Source organism: Apis dorsata, unplaced genomic scaffold (genome assembly GCF_000469605.1).
Source record: "Apis dorsata unplaced genomic scaffold, Apis dorsata 1.3 scaffold_50, whole genome shotgun sequence".
Taxonomy (NCBI): Eukaryota; Metazoa; Arthropoda; class Insecta; order Hymenoptera; family Apidae; genus Apis; species Apis dorsata.
In genome coordinates, this window is record NW_006263351.1 from 531,890 (window position 1) to 549,467 (window position 17,578).

At 36.7% G+C, this 17,578-nt stretch overlaps 2 protein-coding genes and 1 long non-coding RNA gene across 16 annotated transcripts in view; 1 reads left to right on the forward strand and 2 right to left on the reverse strand.

Moving 5' to 3' along the window:
* Positions 1–5,204, forward strand: part of LOC102672047 (disks large homolog 4) — a 281,358-nt gene extending 276,154 nt beyond the window's left edge. For 9 of the 14 annotated variants that reach the window (XM_006608849.2, XM_006608861.2, XM_031514915.1 and 6 more), the window contains 6 exons: positions 624–722; positions 1,900–2,049; positions 2,698–2,870; positions 2,959–3,068; positions 3,141–3,232; positions 3,741–5,204. In XM_006608849.2, coding sequence (XP_006608912.1) covers positions 624–722; positions 1,900–2,049; positions 2,698–2,870; positions 2,959–3,068; positions 3,141–3,232; positions 3,741–3,850 — 734 coding nt within the window. In that variant the 3' untranslated portion in view covers positions 3,851–5,204. The remainder of the gene's footprint in view (positions 1–623; positions 723–1,899; positions 2,050–2,697; positions 2,871–2,958; positions 3,069–3,140; positions 3,233–3,740) is intronic. The other 5 variants (XM_006608853.2, XM_006608855.2, XM_006608862.2 and 2 more) reach the window with 1 other exon arrangement.
* Positions 2,747–6,091, reverse strand: LOC116186737. Its single transcript, XR_004151738.1, has 2 exons — positions 5,817–6,091; positions 2,747–2,862 (listed from the first exon to the last, which is right to left on the reverse strand). It is a non-coding gene; the product is annotated as an uncharacterized LOC116186737 (long non-coding RNA).
* Positions 6,092–8,467: 2,376 nt separating this feature from the next.
* Positions 8,468–17,572, reverse strand: LOC102673361. Its single transcript, XM_031514648.1, has 9 exons — positions 17,025–17,572; positions 16,132–16,446; positions 15,919–15,988; positions 14,914–15,329; positions 12,374–14,323; positions 12,067–12,189; positions 11,782–11,948; positions 11,475–11,689; positions 8,468–11,260 (listed from the first exon to the last, which is right to left on the reverse strand). The coding sequence occupies exons 1-9, from the start codon at positions 17,481–17,483 to the stop codon at positions 10,839–10,841; spliced, it is 4,137 nt and encodes a 1,378-aa protein (XP_031370508.1). The 5' UTR covers positions 17,484–17,572; the 3' UTR covers positions 8,468–10,838.
* Between the last annotated feature and the right edge of the window lie 6 nt (positions 17,573–17,578).

The following is a 17,578-nucleotide window of genomic DNA, read 5'->3' on the forward strand; positions in this document are numbered from 1 at the left end:
GATTTTACGTTTTAGCTTCGACTGGTGACGTATCTCTAAAAATTATGATAGCTTCATTTATCATCGTGTTTGTTTATTAGCATCGAAAATAATATTTGTGGTTTTTTTTCTGAAGTTTATAATAATCGTAATCTTCGTGTATTTATTTGAAGATGTCAACGCGAAGAGAAATATTAGATTTTAATAAAAGTGACGAGAAACAATTATTCAAGACAAAATTGGAGACACGTCACTAGTTGAGTCACTCAACGTTTCAAAATTTACATTTATTTCTATTTAAAAATTTAATATTCGTTTTAAAATTAATACTATATCATTCCTTCGTATTAACACTTACATGAATCATCGAACATCCATAACATTTATTCAATGGCGAGACCTTCGTTCATCGATCATATAACGAGAAAAAAAAAAAAAAAAGCAACAGTATTCGACAGAATAAAAACGTCCTCCAGCTTTCGTTAAAAGCTTCGCTCGAGCGTCTTCGAGGCCTAATATAACTCATAAAACGATATATCACGATATTCGTCTTAGAACGCGTTCATTCTTCGTCTCCTATCTCATCTCATCGCGCGCTTACTCCACCTTTTTCATTCACAAAAAGATCTTGTCTTGCGTCGCAGGGAGTAGAGAAATTTTATATCGCGTCGAACTGCCTTATATGGAGGAACTGACGTTAGTTTATCTGGAAAAGGAGGACGATGACAATAATGACGAGTTTAGTAAGTGATACACAATACACGAAAAGAAAAAAAAAAAAATACATACATATATACATATGTCAAAGTGTGTGGAAAAAGAAAACAAGAGTGAACAACAAATACCAATATTATACCAATTTCTTAGGTCCTTGACTAACACTTGATATCGAACATTGTTTCGATCGATATAAAATATTTTCTTTTACGTTTAATTTTAACTTTTTTTTCTTTTTTTTTTTTTAATTTTCACCAATTTCCTATACTATTATAATATCTACTGAGCACTGACAAAACGCCGAAAACGCTTCGCGCAATTGGGACAGTCGCGACGTGCTTTATCTTGTCTGTTGTCTGCCGTTTTTTTCTTGGTTTCTTTATATATATAACACTATTCACCCTCATGTAGACTTTTAACGAGAGTCGCAGTTACATTGCATAAATATGAAATCGCGTCGCTTCTATAAAGTTTTTTTTTAAAATTAAAAAACTCATATTGAAAAGATCTTTGCCAAATTTTTATGAAATAAATGTTTAGTTAAGTATTTTCTTTCGATTATGACAATATCGTTTTAAATTATTCTCTTATGTGATCGATATTATTAAAATTGAAAGAAATGAACTAAATAATTACTAAAGAAAAAAGAAAAAAGAAAGAATTCAAGTGAAAAAGTGAAGAAGCGACGCTTTTTGGTGTAATTAAAATCGTTACAACCACGTAGAATCGAGTATTACAAAAACCCTATCGTATAATAGCATAGTCGCCACGTAACTAATAATGCCACGTCGAATTTGATACACTCTTCGATCTAAATTTCTTTAGAAGCTTTACCAACCCCTTTTACTCCTTTAAACCTTGCTTCAATCTCCTAGATGCTAAAGCATGAATCATTTCTCCATCGAGGTGGACAGCAAACATATTAATAATAATAATAATCCCTGGTCGCGTTTCTGTATACGTGATTTCTAATCAGAATGTACAAGAAATAATACAATCTACCTATTCTCTTGAGAACAAAAATTTCGAGAATACCAATTTGTTAATTCTCTCTCGACCAGATCGATAGAGAAACGTTTGTATCCCTTAGCTGTTTGAAAGAGTGCAAAAAAAAAAACATTTTCTAACCCGAGGATAACAAAAGCTTTCACAATGTTCAAAAATATCTTGGAAACACGAGTATACTTATACCGAAAATTGCAGGCAGCGAAGAAAATGTGCTGTCGTACGAGGCAGTCCAGCAGCTCACCATACAGTACACACGACCTGTCATTATCCTCGGTCCTCTCAAGGATCGCATCAACGACGACCTCATCTCGGAATTCCCCGACAAATTCGGCAGCTGTGTGCCACGTAAGTTGAAATGGATTTTAATCTATCTCTACCTCTGATTTGGGTCACGCGTTACATGGGGCTAGATCCTGAGATTTTCAGAGGATTTTCGTGTTATGTTGGAAACAACAAAGCAGCTTGTTCTCTCGTTACATCTGTCTGTCTGGTGGCTATATTTTGCTTTGGATGAGATAACGAAGTTAAATATAATGTGTTATTAGAGATATATATAAATATGATAATTTAAAGAATAATTGTTTTAATGATTAGTAAGATGATCGTGTGTTTTGAATATTCAATGTCAATTAAAAAGTATTCTCTATTCTAAAAGTGTACCTGATTCTCTCTAAGAGTAATTCATATTATCATATTATACTTTGAAATTAAATTAAATTAATTATTTGAAGCCAAGAGATTTTTACCTGAAAGAAAAAAGAAATGTTAAAATAAATAAATAAAAGAAAGATTCATAAATTCAAGTTAAAACACATGGTTACCTTATAATTAAACTTTATATAATAGATATAAATCATTACAATATTTTTGAAAACCTTAAGAATAATTTTAAGAAATATCCTGAAACAAAAAATTAAATTTGTTACATAGAAATGAAATTATTCTAAATTATTTTATTAAAAAGAGAATGTTAAACGTTTTTCATTTCCACAGATACAACGAGGAGTAGAAGAGAGTACGAAGTGGATGGACGTGATTATCATTTCGTCGCATCTAGGGAACAGATGGAGAGGGACATTCAAAATCATTTGTTCATAGAGGCCGGACAGTACAATGACAATCTTTATGGCACGTCTGTGGCGTCCGTGCGAGAAGTCGCTGAAAAAGTAAAAAAAGAATCTTAATAAACAGTCCTATAAATACGAATAAAAATATTCAATATCATAAATTGATAAAAATAATCTGTTAATTAAGGGAAAACACTGTATTCTCGACGTGAGTGGAAACGCCATCAAGAGGTTACAAGTGGCGCAGCTGTATCCCATCGCCATCTTCATTAAACCAAAATCCGTGGAATCAGTTATGTAAGTGACAATTTTTTTATTTGATTTGGAAATTTCGAGTATAATTTAACGAGCAATTATTGATATTCGAAGGGAAATGAACAAGAGGATGACCGAAGAACAAGCGAAAAAAACATATGAACGAGCACTGAAAATGGAGCAAGAGTTCGGAGAATACTTTACTGGTAAATAATCTAAAATAATAAATAAATTTTTCAATCTATATATAATTTATTCGATATTAAAAATTCATATTTGCATTCACAAAATTTAAATACGTATAATCTCTAGAATATGTAATAGAAATATCTTTTCTAACTTCCTCTATGTGAACATAATAATCATTCAATTGTTTGCTCATCCTAAAACTTAATTTTGATTCTTGAAATCTTAATAATATTTAATATTTAAGATACTTTCAAGAATGCAATCCAATTTTTTATATAATATATTCAATAATAAGATCTAATCTATCAAATTTTTAATAATTTTAAATTACAAAATTAATTTAGGTCACGATACAAATCAGTACATTATGCCAAGAGACAAGAAGATCAAGAAACGCTGAATTATATCACACAGCTAATTTACTTGCCACCTCAATCAATTGATAACTATAATATTCATAATTAAATAAATTACTGATGAGGGAAAATTAAATTGCTTGAAATTAAATTCTCCTTAAAATTACAGCCGTGGTGCAAGGCGACACACCGGAGGAGATATACGTGAAGGTAAAGGAGGTGATCGCCGAGCAATCAGGCCCGAACATTTGGGTACCGTGCAGAGACCAGCAACTGTGACGTCCTGCCCCCCACGCTCAGCCCGGTCCAAACGCTTGGACCCTACCTCCGAGGCGTCAAGCTTAATTACTCTTAATAAAAATAACCGAGTAACTCTCTAATGCCTTCCCCGTTCCCATCCTGAACCCGTCCCACCTCACTCCACCCCTATTACATACCCAATCGAGTAGCACAATGTCCCAGTTAAGGCATTAGCCGCGCACCAAGCTCGTCGAAAAGAAAAGACTTTGTATCGTGTAAAACGCTGAAAGTAATACGAGGAGGAATAATATGTCTGCAAGCTTCACTGGGAGGCGATTATTAGATTAAGGAGAGGATTAAAGAAAGAATAATAATAATAATATTAATAATAATAACGGAATATGTTTCGAAAAAGAATATTCAGAGTCTCTCCGCGATCGTTCACGCCGTGACAAAATGTTTCATTGTTAATCGATAAAATTATTGTTGATAAAACGATAAAACGATAAAATGATGGCGTGTTCTATAATTGTTATCCGTTTCGATGAGAGATATCTGAATATTTACGTTTTTAAGAAAGATTGTTAGGCAGAGGATACATACATACATGTTATAGCGTTAATATCAGAAGTATTTCGTCGTATCACGATGTTTTCTCATGGTTTCCATGTGACGAGTGGATTTGTTGAGTAAAATGTGAAAAAAGCATCGTCGTGTATGCGTATCTTCACGTTGAATTTTATCATTGTGTTGTAGAATGTCAGGAACGAATACACGATATTTCGATTATTGAATTGATTCTCTTTATTGCGACGAAAATATTGAACACGTAGTCGTTTTATAACACTAAACACTAATCCTGGTTTTCGTTATAAAATCAAAAGAGCACATGATCGTGTATTCGTATCAGAAATGATTTTAATGTATTGACGACAACTCGACTCGGCACGACGAAGCCGACATGTTGAGGAGTTTTACCGAAAGACTCGCGTCGTAGTTCTTCTTCGACTGATCGCGAACTGCGATGCGTAATGTGTATGTTACATTGTATGTATACAGTTCACGGGAAATTTGGAAACATGAGAGAGAGAGAAAAAGAAAGACGAATAACAAACGAATGATCGACACTCGGTTGAAGTCGAAAAAGGTGAAACGAAAAAGAAGAACGAGCGACAAAACGAAAATAAAATAAAATAAAGTAAAATAAAATAAAAAAGATAATAGATGTTTAAGATAGATATTCGTCGCGATTGTTTGTAAGACGCGCACAGCACGTTAGACGCTTATAAACAAAGAATTTTTTCACGCGCAAATCGCGACGATTAAATGACAATGAAACAAGACAAAGTACGAGATACGCTGAGAAAATAAAGTAAACGGAAATAAAAAAAAATCAATAAAAAATAATACTTGGCTTCACCGAACATATTAATATATGTATAGCTTGGTCCGGTTAATTCTGAGCGAAGTAGCACGGTATTTTTTAATGTACTTAATCGCAATAAGAAGCGAACAAGAGACAGAGGGGGGAATCGGGAAGATTCGTTGTCTGACAAAGCGAAACTCGTACGTAAAATGTACTAGCAGGACAAATGAAAAGATAATATAAAAGGAAACTAGAAAAGCGAGAATTAAAATTTTTTGTGAGAAAAAGAAAGAGAAAATAGAAAGGAAAAAACAAAATAGAGAAAAAGAACAAGATCCAGACGCATATTACGAACCTCACGATTCATCAAACCTCACAGGACAAATCTCTAGATGCTAGAATAGCGGTATATAATGTTTTGTACAGCTAGATTACTAAGCCAGTACTGGGTTATGTGCAACATTATATATATATATACATATAAATATATATATATATATATAAATAGAAAACGCGCGCGAGAGAAAGGGAGAAACGAGATCGCGAGAAAAAGAATGAACGCTATTGTAATTTAAATACCACTACTAAATTATTATTACGATATAGTAGGTATATATATATATATATTATTGTAAATACCTATACCCGAGATAATCGAGATGGTATATGGTGGTAGCGTGAAACCATGGACGAAGTTCGGTCGTAGTATTTTCTTGATCGTGTCGAGCCACAGATATATGACGTAACGACGTTTGTTTAAATTCGATGCAAGAAAACCGTTACTTTTGCATTTCGCTTTCTACGATTGGTCGATGCCAATCCATAGAAAACTAAATGTGTATACATGCGTGTGTAGTAAGGAAAACTGGACAGGTTTTAAGACAATATCGCAAAGAATCGTGTAACATCGTGAAATACGTATCACCTTGACGATAAATGTAAAACAGGTTTCACTCCACCCAGACCAACGAAAACGCCTTGTATCGAACCACTTTCACAAAGGCGGTCGGATAACGAAAATATCACGAGAAAACAAATCATTGAATGGCATCTTTTCGATTACATCATGTCGTCGCGTTGAATCGATAAATTTGGTATAGACGAGAGAATGCGATATAATCGAGATAATTGCTCGTCGATTACATACAGTACTTATACGAGTGAATAGAAGAAATCGTGGAAAATATAGAAAAGAGAATCGTATCAAGGGTTACGAGACAATGAAACAAAGAAAGGTTAGAAAACGCGAGAAGAGTTTATACGTACAACTGCGTATCGTCGCAATGGTTATTAACCTACTAACCACTTGTTTCGGCAGTCATCGATCGTGCAGCGATTATCGAATCGTTTCGCCATCGTCGATTGCTCGATTTCCTTCGATTTGACGAGTGGAAGGATCCATTTTTGCGTTCTTCGTTTCCTTTTTTCGTTTATTCGTAGAATGTGTCAAACGACAAATATTTACGACATACCGGTTGATCGGGTATAATAATTAGCATGGGTACGCTTTCTACGAGCTATTTTTCCTACGATAAATCCTGTGTTTAAAATCGTTAACGCAACAGTCGTCGCACGTATTTACGAAAGAAAAAATACGAAGAGTGAATGAATATATAATGGAATCGTATTATTGATAGTTGAAGAATGAATCGAATAACGAGAAATCGTTGTCATATAATAATATTATCGCACAGGTTGTGCCTGAAGAGAAAAGAAGATCGGAAATGAGCTGGGATTCGCCGAAAGTTAAATCGAGAAAATCTTGAAAAGAAGATGATGGAAAAAAGACGTCTGTCTCGATGTAAAGGAACGTATAAAGAGAATAATTACTACAGACACTTATTATACACCTCTATAGTCTATTTAATAATATTACTTATTGAATTGTCAATCTCATGTTCACCTTGTTTCATCGTTTTTAAATAGTTAATAAACGTTTTACCAATTTTAAATCTGTTTCAGACAACCATCCATCCTTTCTTCCCTTCGAATGTGACTCCTCAAATCTGATTTATCCTGATTTTTGAAATTAGAAATTTTTCACGATTTGTGGCTAACAATGGAGGACAGGTGCTCGTAAAGAAATCAAAAAGACGTTGATATCGGTAAAAATACTTGTTTTTATTACATCGATAGGATAACTCGTTACTGTTATTAGCGAAAAGAAAATCACGAGTCGAGTTCATTACGAAAATTGAGTTTGTCGGTCGGTTGTGACTTGTTATTCAATAAATTTGACGGTACAGAGCAATGATAAATGACGATGACAATAATAATACTAATTAATCAATATAATCATAACTCTTTCTTCTTTTTTGTTTTTCTTTTTTTTTTTTTCTTTTGTTTTACTTCCTTAATTTCATTCTTTAGACGAATCACAGAGAGAATTTAATTTGTATTCTTTCTCGCATTTTTTTTTTTTTTTTTTTTTCTTTTTTTTTACTTCCTTAATTTCATTCTTTAGATGAATCACAGAGAGAATTTAATTTGTATTCTTTCTCGCATTTTTTTTTTTTTTTTTCTTTTTTTTTACTTCCTTAATTTCATTCTTTAGATGAATCACAGAGAGAATTTAATTTGTATTCTTTCTCGCATTTTTTTTTTTTTTTTTCTTTTTTTTTACTTCCTTAATTTCATTCTTTAGATGAATCACAGAGAGAATTTAATTTGTATTCTTTCTCGCATTTTTTTTTTTTTTTTTTCTTTAACATTATATATCCATTAAACTAAACTTCTGAAATAAAATATATATATATGTACGTATATATATACATATATATTTATATATTTATATATATATAATATATTTTGTTCTTTCTCACATAAAATTCCTTCTTCTCGTAAAGCAGCAGCGGTTTGTTTTTTTTTTTTTTTCTTTTAACACATTTAGAAGTATCCTCGAATATAATATAGTATAAATTACAATGGAGGAGGAGGAAAACGTTACAGCTAAGAAAATGTACATTCATAGTTCGGTATTATGTATATATCGTACAATAAAAAAAGCGGATAGTCGTGACAGTAGTAGTAATAGTTAATAGTATTGGTAGTGGCAAATAGTAATAGTAATAGCGGTAATCGTAGTATTCGTAATAGTAATCGGTGACCGGTAGTAATAATAGTAATAGTAATTAATAATTAGTAGCGGTAGTAACTGCGATAGCCCCTATTATATTGCGAGAAAGTGTTTTTATCTTTTGTGTCTGTCGTGTTGTGTATAATATATACATACGCTTTTAAACAGCATATTATTCGATTATTTCTTCGCTGAAATTACAATATTCTTTCTCAAGTTAATTCTAAAACGCTGGTTTTTTTTCTCTTTTTCCCTTCCTTATACAATTACACGTGCGCAAATGTGTATTATACGCGACTATAGTAATTATGAACAAGTGTCGTGTTCTTCCTGGCTACTTACACTATTATTCAATATCTACTTTACATTTTAAAGGTACATTACACGTACAATTATTTCTTTTCTGCCTCGACTCACTTTCAATCTACTTTTATATCAACTTTTATATCATTTCCCCTCTCCTCTACATATGTTCTTCTTTTTTAAATCTCATTTCAAACATTCTTTTTCTTAAACAGCCACGATGGATGATGCACAGAAATTGCCATCTGCAAGAGAACCCGGGACTCTTCGACGCACACATACGGCAGATGACGCTAGATTTTTATTCGAAAATATGTATGTACACGTGTAAACACCATCTCGTCCACGACATTAATCGGTAATATTCGTTTAGAAATCGTCAGCTAAATAAAATTAAAAAAAAACGAGAAGCGAGCGAGCGACCAGTCATCGATCGATCTCGATCTGGAACGATCGTTCAACGTACGAAGACGAAACGGTGTCTCTCTTTCTCTCTGTCTACTATACATCATGAGGAAATAACAATATCTTGACGATCGTTTTACAGATCAATCGAATATTTTTACGATGCCTGGTCGTATCCCTGTTCGAATCGATGCAACGCATAGGATTATCGAGAATACGCGTACGGATATTTCCCTGAGACTGATCAGAACGACTAATCCTCTGTACACGGAGTCAAAATGAAAGCGCGTAAGCATGCTTTTGCTAAACAACTTAAGCTTGTGTCTATGATACAAGTAGAAATTTTTTTTATTTTTCAACATTCTATTTCGACACATGCTTCGACACGCTTCCGAAGGTATAAGTACGTAGAGATCGGTTCCATCGACGCATGTAAATGAAAAAAGTCTAGTTTAAATGCATCAATGATCCTTTGAACACGTTCACTGCTGAACATGATAATCTTCAACATATTCATTCTATCTTCTTTCTTTTATATATATATACATATATAGTAAACATAAAAATGAAACACTTATATTAAATCGATAACAAAAATTAATCAATTGGATTGCACCAATCCGATAGATGAAACTTCAAACAAAAAAAAGAAATTTTCAACGTAACGATACGTGATAACGATGAACATGATAAAAAAAAAAAATAGAAATAGAGTAGAACTAAACAGTGAACGCGTCGATTACTTTCTCGGTTCCAACGAGCTAACAATTGAATATTATTTGCAAAATAAATCGCTAATTCGAGGATCAATCATCGCGAATTCGATGAGAATTATTGCACATTGTGTCTATTACACGGTCGATCCATTTTCTTACGTTTCTCAGACCTAAGGGGCGCTGATCGATCGCGTTTAATCGGTAATCATTTAACAAGAAATGGACTCGCGAAATTGCACATCCCAAGAAAACAAGAAAAGAAAAAAAAAAAACGTAAATGCTCCATATTTCGACGATTAATAAACGCTTGCTTAAATCTAAATCTTTGTAAACGCGTAACCGAATTATATTTTAATCGACTTATTATTACTAATAAAAAAAAAAAAAAGAGAGAGAAAGAAAGGAAGACAGAGAAAAAACGAAATTAACAACGTACTAATAATTCGATAACTATATTTTTCAACGTTTGTTCTCTGTTAACTTAACGAAACAATCATAATCGATTCAATCGAGAACGCACGCAGTTACCATTCACAGTTTCAAATTCTCTTCGACAATGAGTATCGATTCTTTCAATACGAATAATCGAATGAATGAAAATAAGCGTATGGACGCCTATCAGATTCCAAAATATTCGCAAGGATCGTTCAAATATTATTTCGCTTTCGAATTGAATGTTTGAACGAATTATTATACAAGATCAGGACAGTATGATATCATTGAACAAGATAACAATCTTCATATTGAAAAACCATTATTCAGGACTCGATCATCCATAAAAATATCACCGTGTAGAGAACATTTGTCAATAAATACTGCTAAATAGTGTCAGAAAGCACTGTTATTGAACGATCTTCCTCTATCGTAAGCTTAAATTAGTTTTCGCACCTTGTATTCGACCCCAGTTGCCTCGTCGAGCGGAATCGAAGAGGAAAAAGCTGGCCTCTATCGAACGAGAGACTCGAAACAGCTCAAACGAGCGACTTTTCACAGCGAACAAGATTTTCAGGTTCACGTTCAATCCGTGGCAGCTGTCTTGTTACTCTGTCGCGTTCTGGCTTGTCTCTTGGGCGACACGCTCGAGCTCTTTTTCGGAAGTTCCCTCGAGGCGGAAGTCGACGGTTTAGCCTGGGGTGATGACTGCCCCAGAGGTGCCTCCTGTCACCTCAGGCTGATCACCACCTTCTCCACGTTCAACAGAGATCTTACTTTGTCGTTGTACTTGATCAGAGTCACCTTAGACCCCCTCACGTTGATTCGTTCGCCACCACTGAGCAAATGGCAGCAACGAGATTGTTCCAGAAAATCTTGAAGTTTTAATTCTTTCATCACGTCACGATGGGCAATGGCCGGTGGACCGGAGTGAGCTTTCGGATTTATTTGACGGAGTAACGCGTCTCTACTCTTTATTCGAAGAGCGGCCATCAAGTCTTGGAGGAGCATCCATTTATCCGGATCGTTGGTGAGAGTAAAGAGAACTGGCAGATTCACATCACCCATCTCTACCTCGATTTCATCTAGTTCGGGTTCTGGACTGTCCATAGGAGGATCGTCGAGGGGATTGTAACCAGTTTCTTCGAGGTCTGAAAAGATATAAGTTGCTTTTAATTTATTCAATTGATATATTCGAATAGTAAACTATACTGAAGGTAATTCTAATTTTAAACTCTTTATTGCCAGAGATGTATATAAAGAAGAATTGATAAAGAAAGTGACGAAATGTAAACATGGAATTGAAAATATTAAAGAAAACAAGTTACCTGGGAAGAGGTTAGATTCTTATAAATTACGACGTACCAAAAATAGACGACGGGCCGCCAAAAGACCATGGTGTACTCGCACGACCCTGGATATCGTCTAAATGTTGTTCTAGGATCGAATAGGCATCGGTATCTGCTGCTAGCATTAGCGGGGTTTGTCCGGAATAAGTGGCTAATAAGGGATCAGCGCCATAGGAAAGTAGCAGGCGTACGAGTTCGGTAGCACCATTTTCAGCTGCCTCGTGAAGTGGTCTGTGATGAAGCACATCGTGTTTCAGTATATTTTAATTTAAAGAAAATGAAGAGAGAGGAAATAAATTTATAAATTCGAGTTTGTTGATCACCTTATTCCACCATTGGCACTTTCACTCGCATTCGCACCGTATGCGAGCAACAATTTCGCAATTTCGAGATGGCCTTTGGAACACGCTTCGTGAAGAGGCGTATAACCCGCGTTGTCCTTTGGACTCGGCGCGTTATTTAGCTTTTCCAAGCAATACGCGGTGACATCCTGTGTCCAACACGATGCAAAAATGCAATTTAGATTCAAATGTTTGTACCAATGAATATTTTACATCGGGCGGCCATTGAATTTTCAACGAGTGAATTATTTTTCAATAAATATTTACCGTATAACCAAGTCTGGCGGCACGATGCAGCATCGTTTCACCTACACCTTTTTTGATCACCCACGTTCTAATTTCCGACTGAATATCTGCTACGCACTCTGGACTGGGTCTCGTTAACACTTGCTGTAAAGCAAATATTCTAATGTAAATAAAAAAGATATGAATATTCACGCTATTGAATCCATTGAAAATTATTTACTCAGCAAAAATACCTAGAATTAAATATACAGTCAATTTTATATATAAATTATTAATATATTTAATATACTCTTTTTATATAGCTAAAAATACTTTTATAAAAACTCACCCTCTTTCTTTCCTTGGGTAATGTCTCATCCTTCTTCAAAGGTTTTTTCTTCTTACGAATGTAATCGAATCCGGAGCGGAATTTCCGCCTGCTTGTCCGCAGTTTAAGCTTCTTCTTATTAGGAAGTTCTGATTCATTGGTCTCGTCATCGAGCTCATTGTTCTCCGTCTCCTGCGCATCATTTGTTTCCTCCTGTACCGGTTCCTCTTCCGTCTCAGTCTTTAAATGTCGCAGCTTCTTCTCAGCCAGTGATTTCAACAAGTCCTTCCGCCTCTTCATCAACAGATGATGCTTCGAGTTTATGATCGCCTTGTGACTCCTCAAAATACCAGCGTTCTTCAGCCTCGAAACCACTTTCTGCTTCAAGGTTCTTTCTTTACTCAACCTATTCTCTGGTGTTTCGTTCTGAGAATCGTCATCTTGAGAAGTATCATCATGATTCTGCATAGGTGGTGCCGAAGCTGGCCTGTCCTCGCCGAAAACTTCTCTAATTGTTGCCTGTTTCTTCAATACCCTAGTCTCTGTTCTCGTCCTACTTTTAAGCACCAATGTGGAGAACTCGTTCGGCAAAGCGTGGTTATTCTTAAACGTATCACGGAAATTGTTCACAGTTTCCTTGCGGAAACCGAACAGGAACGAATCTGTCATTTTGATAGTTTTTAATGACTTATCTTTGACTGGTGATTTACCCTTCGGCGATTTGGACGATTCCACTAAAGGTGTCAGACTCGGAGTAGGGAGCAATTCAGGTTCGTTTGTGCCTTTCTGCGGCGTTTTATTTGCACCTTTGTCCAACTTCTCTTTCTGTTTCCTCTTCTGCTCCTTCTTACTGGTACCAACCTTCTGAGCCAAGACATCAACGATAGAACTGTTCTCCGACTTCGAGTGCTTCATACCCTTGGGCGGACACGAAATGGTCGTGGACGATGTAGCTTCCTCATCATCGATCTTACTTCCTATTCCAATCCCAGTTGTACTAAAACTGTAATTGGACTCCACGTCACTGTCAACCAACTTCTTCCTGTTCAGATACACATCAGAACTATCCATGGAGACAGACAAGGCTGGAGAGCCGGGATCCAAATCAGGCAGCGAGGTAGACAACCTGTGAAACCTAGACGGTTTCGACACTGTAATCAATCTAGGTGGCATTCTCAAGGATTTCTTGTACACGTAAACTTCCTCCTCCCAACCAGGCCTAAAATCGCTGCCGTCTCCGAAAAGAGGCTTCGGTTTTCCTTTTTGGGAAGAAGTCTTCGAAGTGGAGGATTTGGATTCTTTCTCGGATTTAGATTTTTGCGGCGTCGCGTCTCTGGATCTAAGCTTCATCCCTTCGGATTCTGCGCTGCTGTTGGCGCACCGTTTCCTAGCCCTCAGCCTGTCAGCCACGGAAGAACCGTGACCAAACTCCGTGCTACCATCGCTCTCCTCGCTCGAGGATTCGCTACCACTGGATGATTGCAATTTAATTCTGCTTCCTCTGCGCACCCTTCTCTTCCTGCATATTATCTCCTCCTCGCAATCACTGTCGTCCTTCTTCGTCTTCTTCTTCGTTCGTCGAATCAATGGTACTTCGTCCGAATCGTCGCTGGAATTCTTCTCCTCGTCGTCCTTGCTCATCTCTGGCTCCGTCTTCACCTCAACCTTGATATCCTTCATTTCCGACGATTCCTCATCTTTCGTCGCTTCTGGGGACTCATCTTTGCTGTCCATGGGCGAATCGTCATCCTGAATCTCCTTTTTGATGTCCTCAGGTTTGATCTGAGACGTGTTCGCGTCCGACTCTTTGCTGCTATCGTTTCCAGCGTCATCGAGCTTCGAGGTTATAGTGCAACTGACCTTTTTCTTACGACCACGTTTCTTCATCGCGTCACCGGTTCGTAGCTGTTCCATAAACTTGTCGCACGTGCTGGACCAAAACGTGTCTACTTCGGTGATCTTGTCGTTCTCCTGAAAACGGTAAACGGATGAATCTAATGCAATTGTTGCATCGAGTAAAAATATTCGTGACAAAGAAAATATAAATTAGATACATAAATGAGAAATGACATCAAGAATTATAGAATTTATATTGATATTAAGAATAATTTTCATTGTAATTTTCTAATTACATTGAAAAATACTTTGCTCTTCAATATATATATATATTCTCTTCTATATATATATATATAAATTATTCATTGCTATATTTGAATTGCTACATTTAAAATTACATCATTCATTTTATAGAAATAATTTGTACAAATGAAATCTATTGATTTCATTTTATTTTTGTATTCCAAGGAGATTAATCTTTTTCAGACTGATACAATATTATATCTGAAATTAATTTTTACAATTAATTTTAGAATTGTTACAATTTATTTCACACTACAAAGAGATATACTGAAACATTATATTCTAACAGAAGTGATATTTCCTTTTCAAACAATTTTATGAATCGTTCAAGATGATCTAAATCCGATTAAACAATCATTGTTTTTCAAGGCTGTTCGACCAAACGAATCACGGGAGAAACATCCATGCGCAAATAACGTTACCTTCAATTCTATTTTCACGAGATCCGACGATGAGGTCATGCCAATGCACATGGCATCGTTCAGTGGAACGGGTGGCTGCACCTTCGACAGCTGTTTTCTGTCCCTCCTCATCTCCTCGAGCGTTTGCCGCTCGAGAACAGGCATCTCGCCTTCGGAATCGCTCTCTCTGAAATCGAACACCGAAGTCTCGGACGAACTTCTGAATCCGCTGGCGCGCGCAGGCACGCTCGAAGCGATCGCAGGTTGTGGCGCCGGAACCGGAACCGTCGCGGCCACCGGCATGTTCTCCTCCTCCGTTCTGGAGAACAAGCGTCTTCGGGGCGGTAAACAGGCCACCTTCTCGCGAGTCAACTTTGGAGGACTGCCTGCAGACGAGCCTGATTGAGGTGTCGACGTTGATGCGGCGCTGTCTTGTTCTGAAAGTGGATTTGAATTTTTAAGTTTTCCCTGGGATTTTAAAAATATTTAAAGTGATGCGTAATGTGTGATCCGATGAAGTAAGATCGCAAGAAGATTCATTTTTATAAAATGAATTTAATATTCAATGGTATATATTACTATTTGAAATTATTGTTTATTTTAACATCAATCAAAAATTAATACAACTTTTCTACAAATCAAGACAGATTATCACGAAAACTTATACGAAAACGATACAAATTATTTTAACGAAGCAACTTGAAAAATGAAAAAAATCAACATTTCATACAAGAATATTTATAGAGTATCGATCGAATAAATATATTAACCTTTCAACTTCCGATAATTTTCTTCTTTAAAAAAACATCGACTAATTACTTTTACTCTTTTTAAATTATCATCGACGCGTAAAATAAAATAACAAGTTTCAATAATAAAAATAAGAGTTACTTTGTAAGATACATCTCTTATAATTATTAAAATAAAACAAACATCGTTTTGATAAGATAAAACGAAATAAATTGGATTTTCATGGAAAAGAAAAGCAACAGAATCCAATAAATCAACAGAATCTCGAATCTCTACCTTTTGGAGTAGACGATGCATCCTGAGAGGGTACATTGGTCGATTTCGTTGCAAATTGGCCGGTCCCCACCTTCAAGTATCAAAATCAAAAAAAAAAGAATAACATTGTTTTATTAACAATCCACTCGTACGAATCGAAGGAAAATTAATTTAAGATTAATTTAAGAAAAACGAAAAAGAAAATCGAATTAAATACATTACGTATGAGTTCACCTGTTTCAGTTCCGCCTTCGTTCTGATTTTCGCTGCCAATATGGCGGCGAGGCCGTCGTCTTTGTCACGGTGAATCTGATTCTCGGCTCCTCGGGGTCCCAGGAGTGCCTCCTTGCCAGGTAGCGTGGCGGATGAATTTACTCTCGAGCCGTACAAACTACGGGGGGCCTCCTGAGTGATCGAGTCTACCGCTCTCGGCACATGGAACTTGTAATGGGGCGGCGTGTTGCTGTTTCGTTCCAGTAAGCTCGCAGCCGTGAACGGTGACAGGTTGTGCCTTCCTATGTTCGTTTTGGGCTCGACCGGTGCAACAACCTTTGGGAATAGGGAACACAACGCGTTAGAGCACGATAACGGACAGTTCTCACCGCCTCTGAGACCACCACTGGAACGTCACTTGTTACATCCGTCATTCTATCGGATATGATTCTCGAGGAAGACGAGAGGATGGTTCAATAGTTATTGGATTACAGATTTTGTAGGGAAGAATTGAGATCGATGTATCGAGACGACGTTGAGATTGAATGCAAGAAATTTTGAAAGGATTTCGGAAGAAAAGTAGTTAAAAATCGAGATAAATGTTAAAACGTCGAGATAAAAATACAAGAATTTCCCAGGAGATAAAAAGGAACGAACGAAGAAATTTGATATGTTCGTTGTGCGAGATTTACCCAACTTCTCGGGAATTTCAAGCTTAGAATCGTTTTATATTTTCACGAGGCTGTTTATCCCCCGAACCATACCTCGCCTCGAAGTAACTTAATATCCCTTAACTCTCGAAAGCTTTCAAACTTACTCCAATTAATATTAATCGAAAGTTTATACTCTGAAAAACAACCTCGCTAACAAATGGAAACTCCAAGCCCATACACGCTATTACCTCGAGCGCATACCTTATTCTGAAAACTTTGTTGACTATGATTAGCCAGGATAGGTTGCTGACTGTTCATCTGCTCCTCCCTCTGCTGCTTGTTCTCCAGGCTGTTCCTCAACAAGCTGAGCACCCTTTTATCGGCACCGGTGTTGCTAGGCGGCTCGGTCGTGGCCTGTCCCCCGGAAGTGGCACCACCTGTTGTTGGCGGCCCGCTACCTTTCTGCCCTTGCCTGTAATTCGGGTACACGGACGTTTGCCCGGCTTGCGGCACAGAGTGAACGTTGGCAGGTTTCGTGATCACCGGATGAACGTAGGGCGGTGAAGCGTGGGTGGCCTTAGGCTCCGCGTAATTCCTCTTATCACAGTACGACGGTTGCTGATACCTGGACTCGGACGACGCGTACCCGTTATCCGACCTCTGCTCGTAACTATTCTGCGCGACCAGGGTCCCATTGGGCAACGGGACAGGCAGATTCATCTCTTGCCTCTTCTGTTGCTCGTAGAGAGCCTTCGCGGTTGACAATCTCTGCTGGATCCACGTGTCCAGCCTCGGCTGCTTGTTCGGCCCCCCAG

Coding starts and splice junctions, on each gene's coding strand:
- LOC102673361 (XM_031514648.1), bottom strand. CDS start 17,483: ATGAATCTGCCTGTCCCGTTGCCCAATGGGACCCTGGTCGCGCAGAAT. Junction 12,190..12,373: donor TACCCAAGGAAAGAAAGAGG/GTGAGTTTTTAT, acceptor TTTGCTTTACAG/CAAGTGTTAACGAGACCCAG. Junction 11,949..12,066: donor CCGCCAGACTTGGTTATACG/GTAAATATTTAT, acceptor TGTTGGACACAG/GATGTCACCGCGTATTGCTT.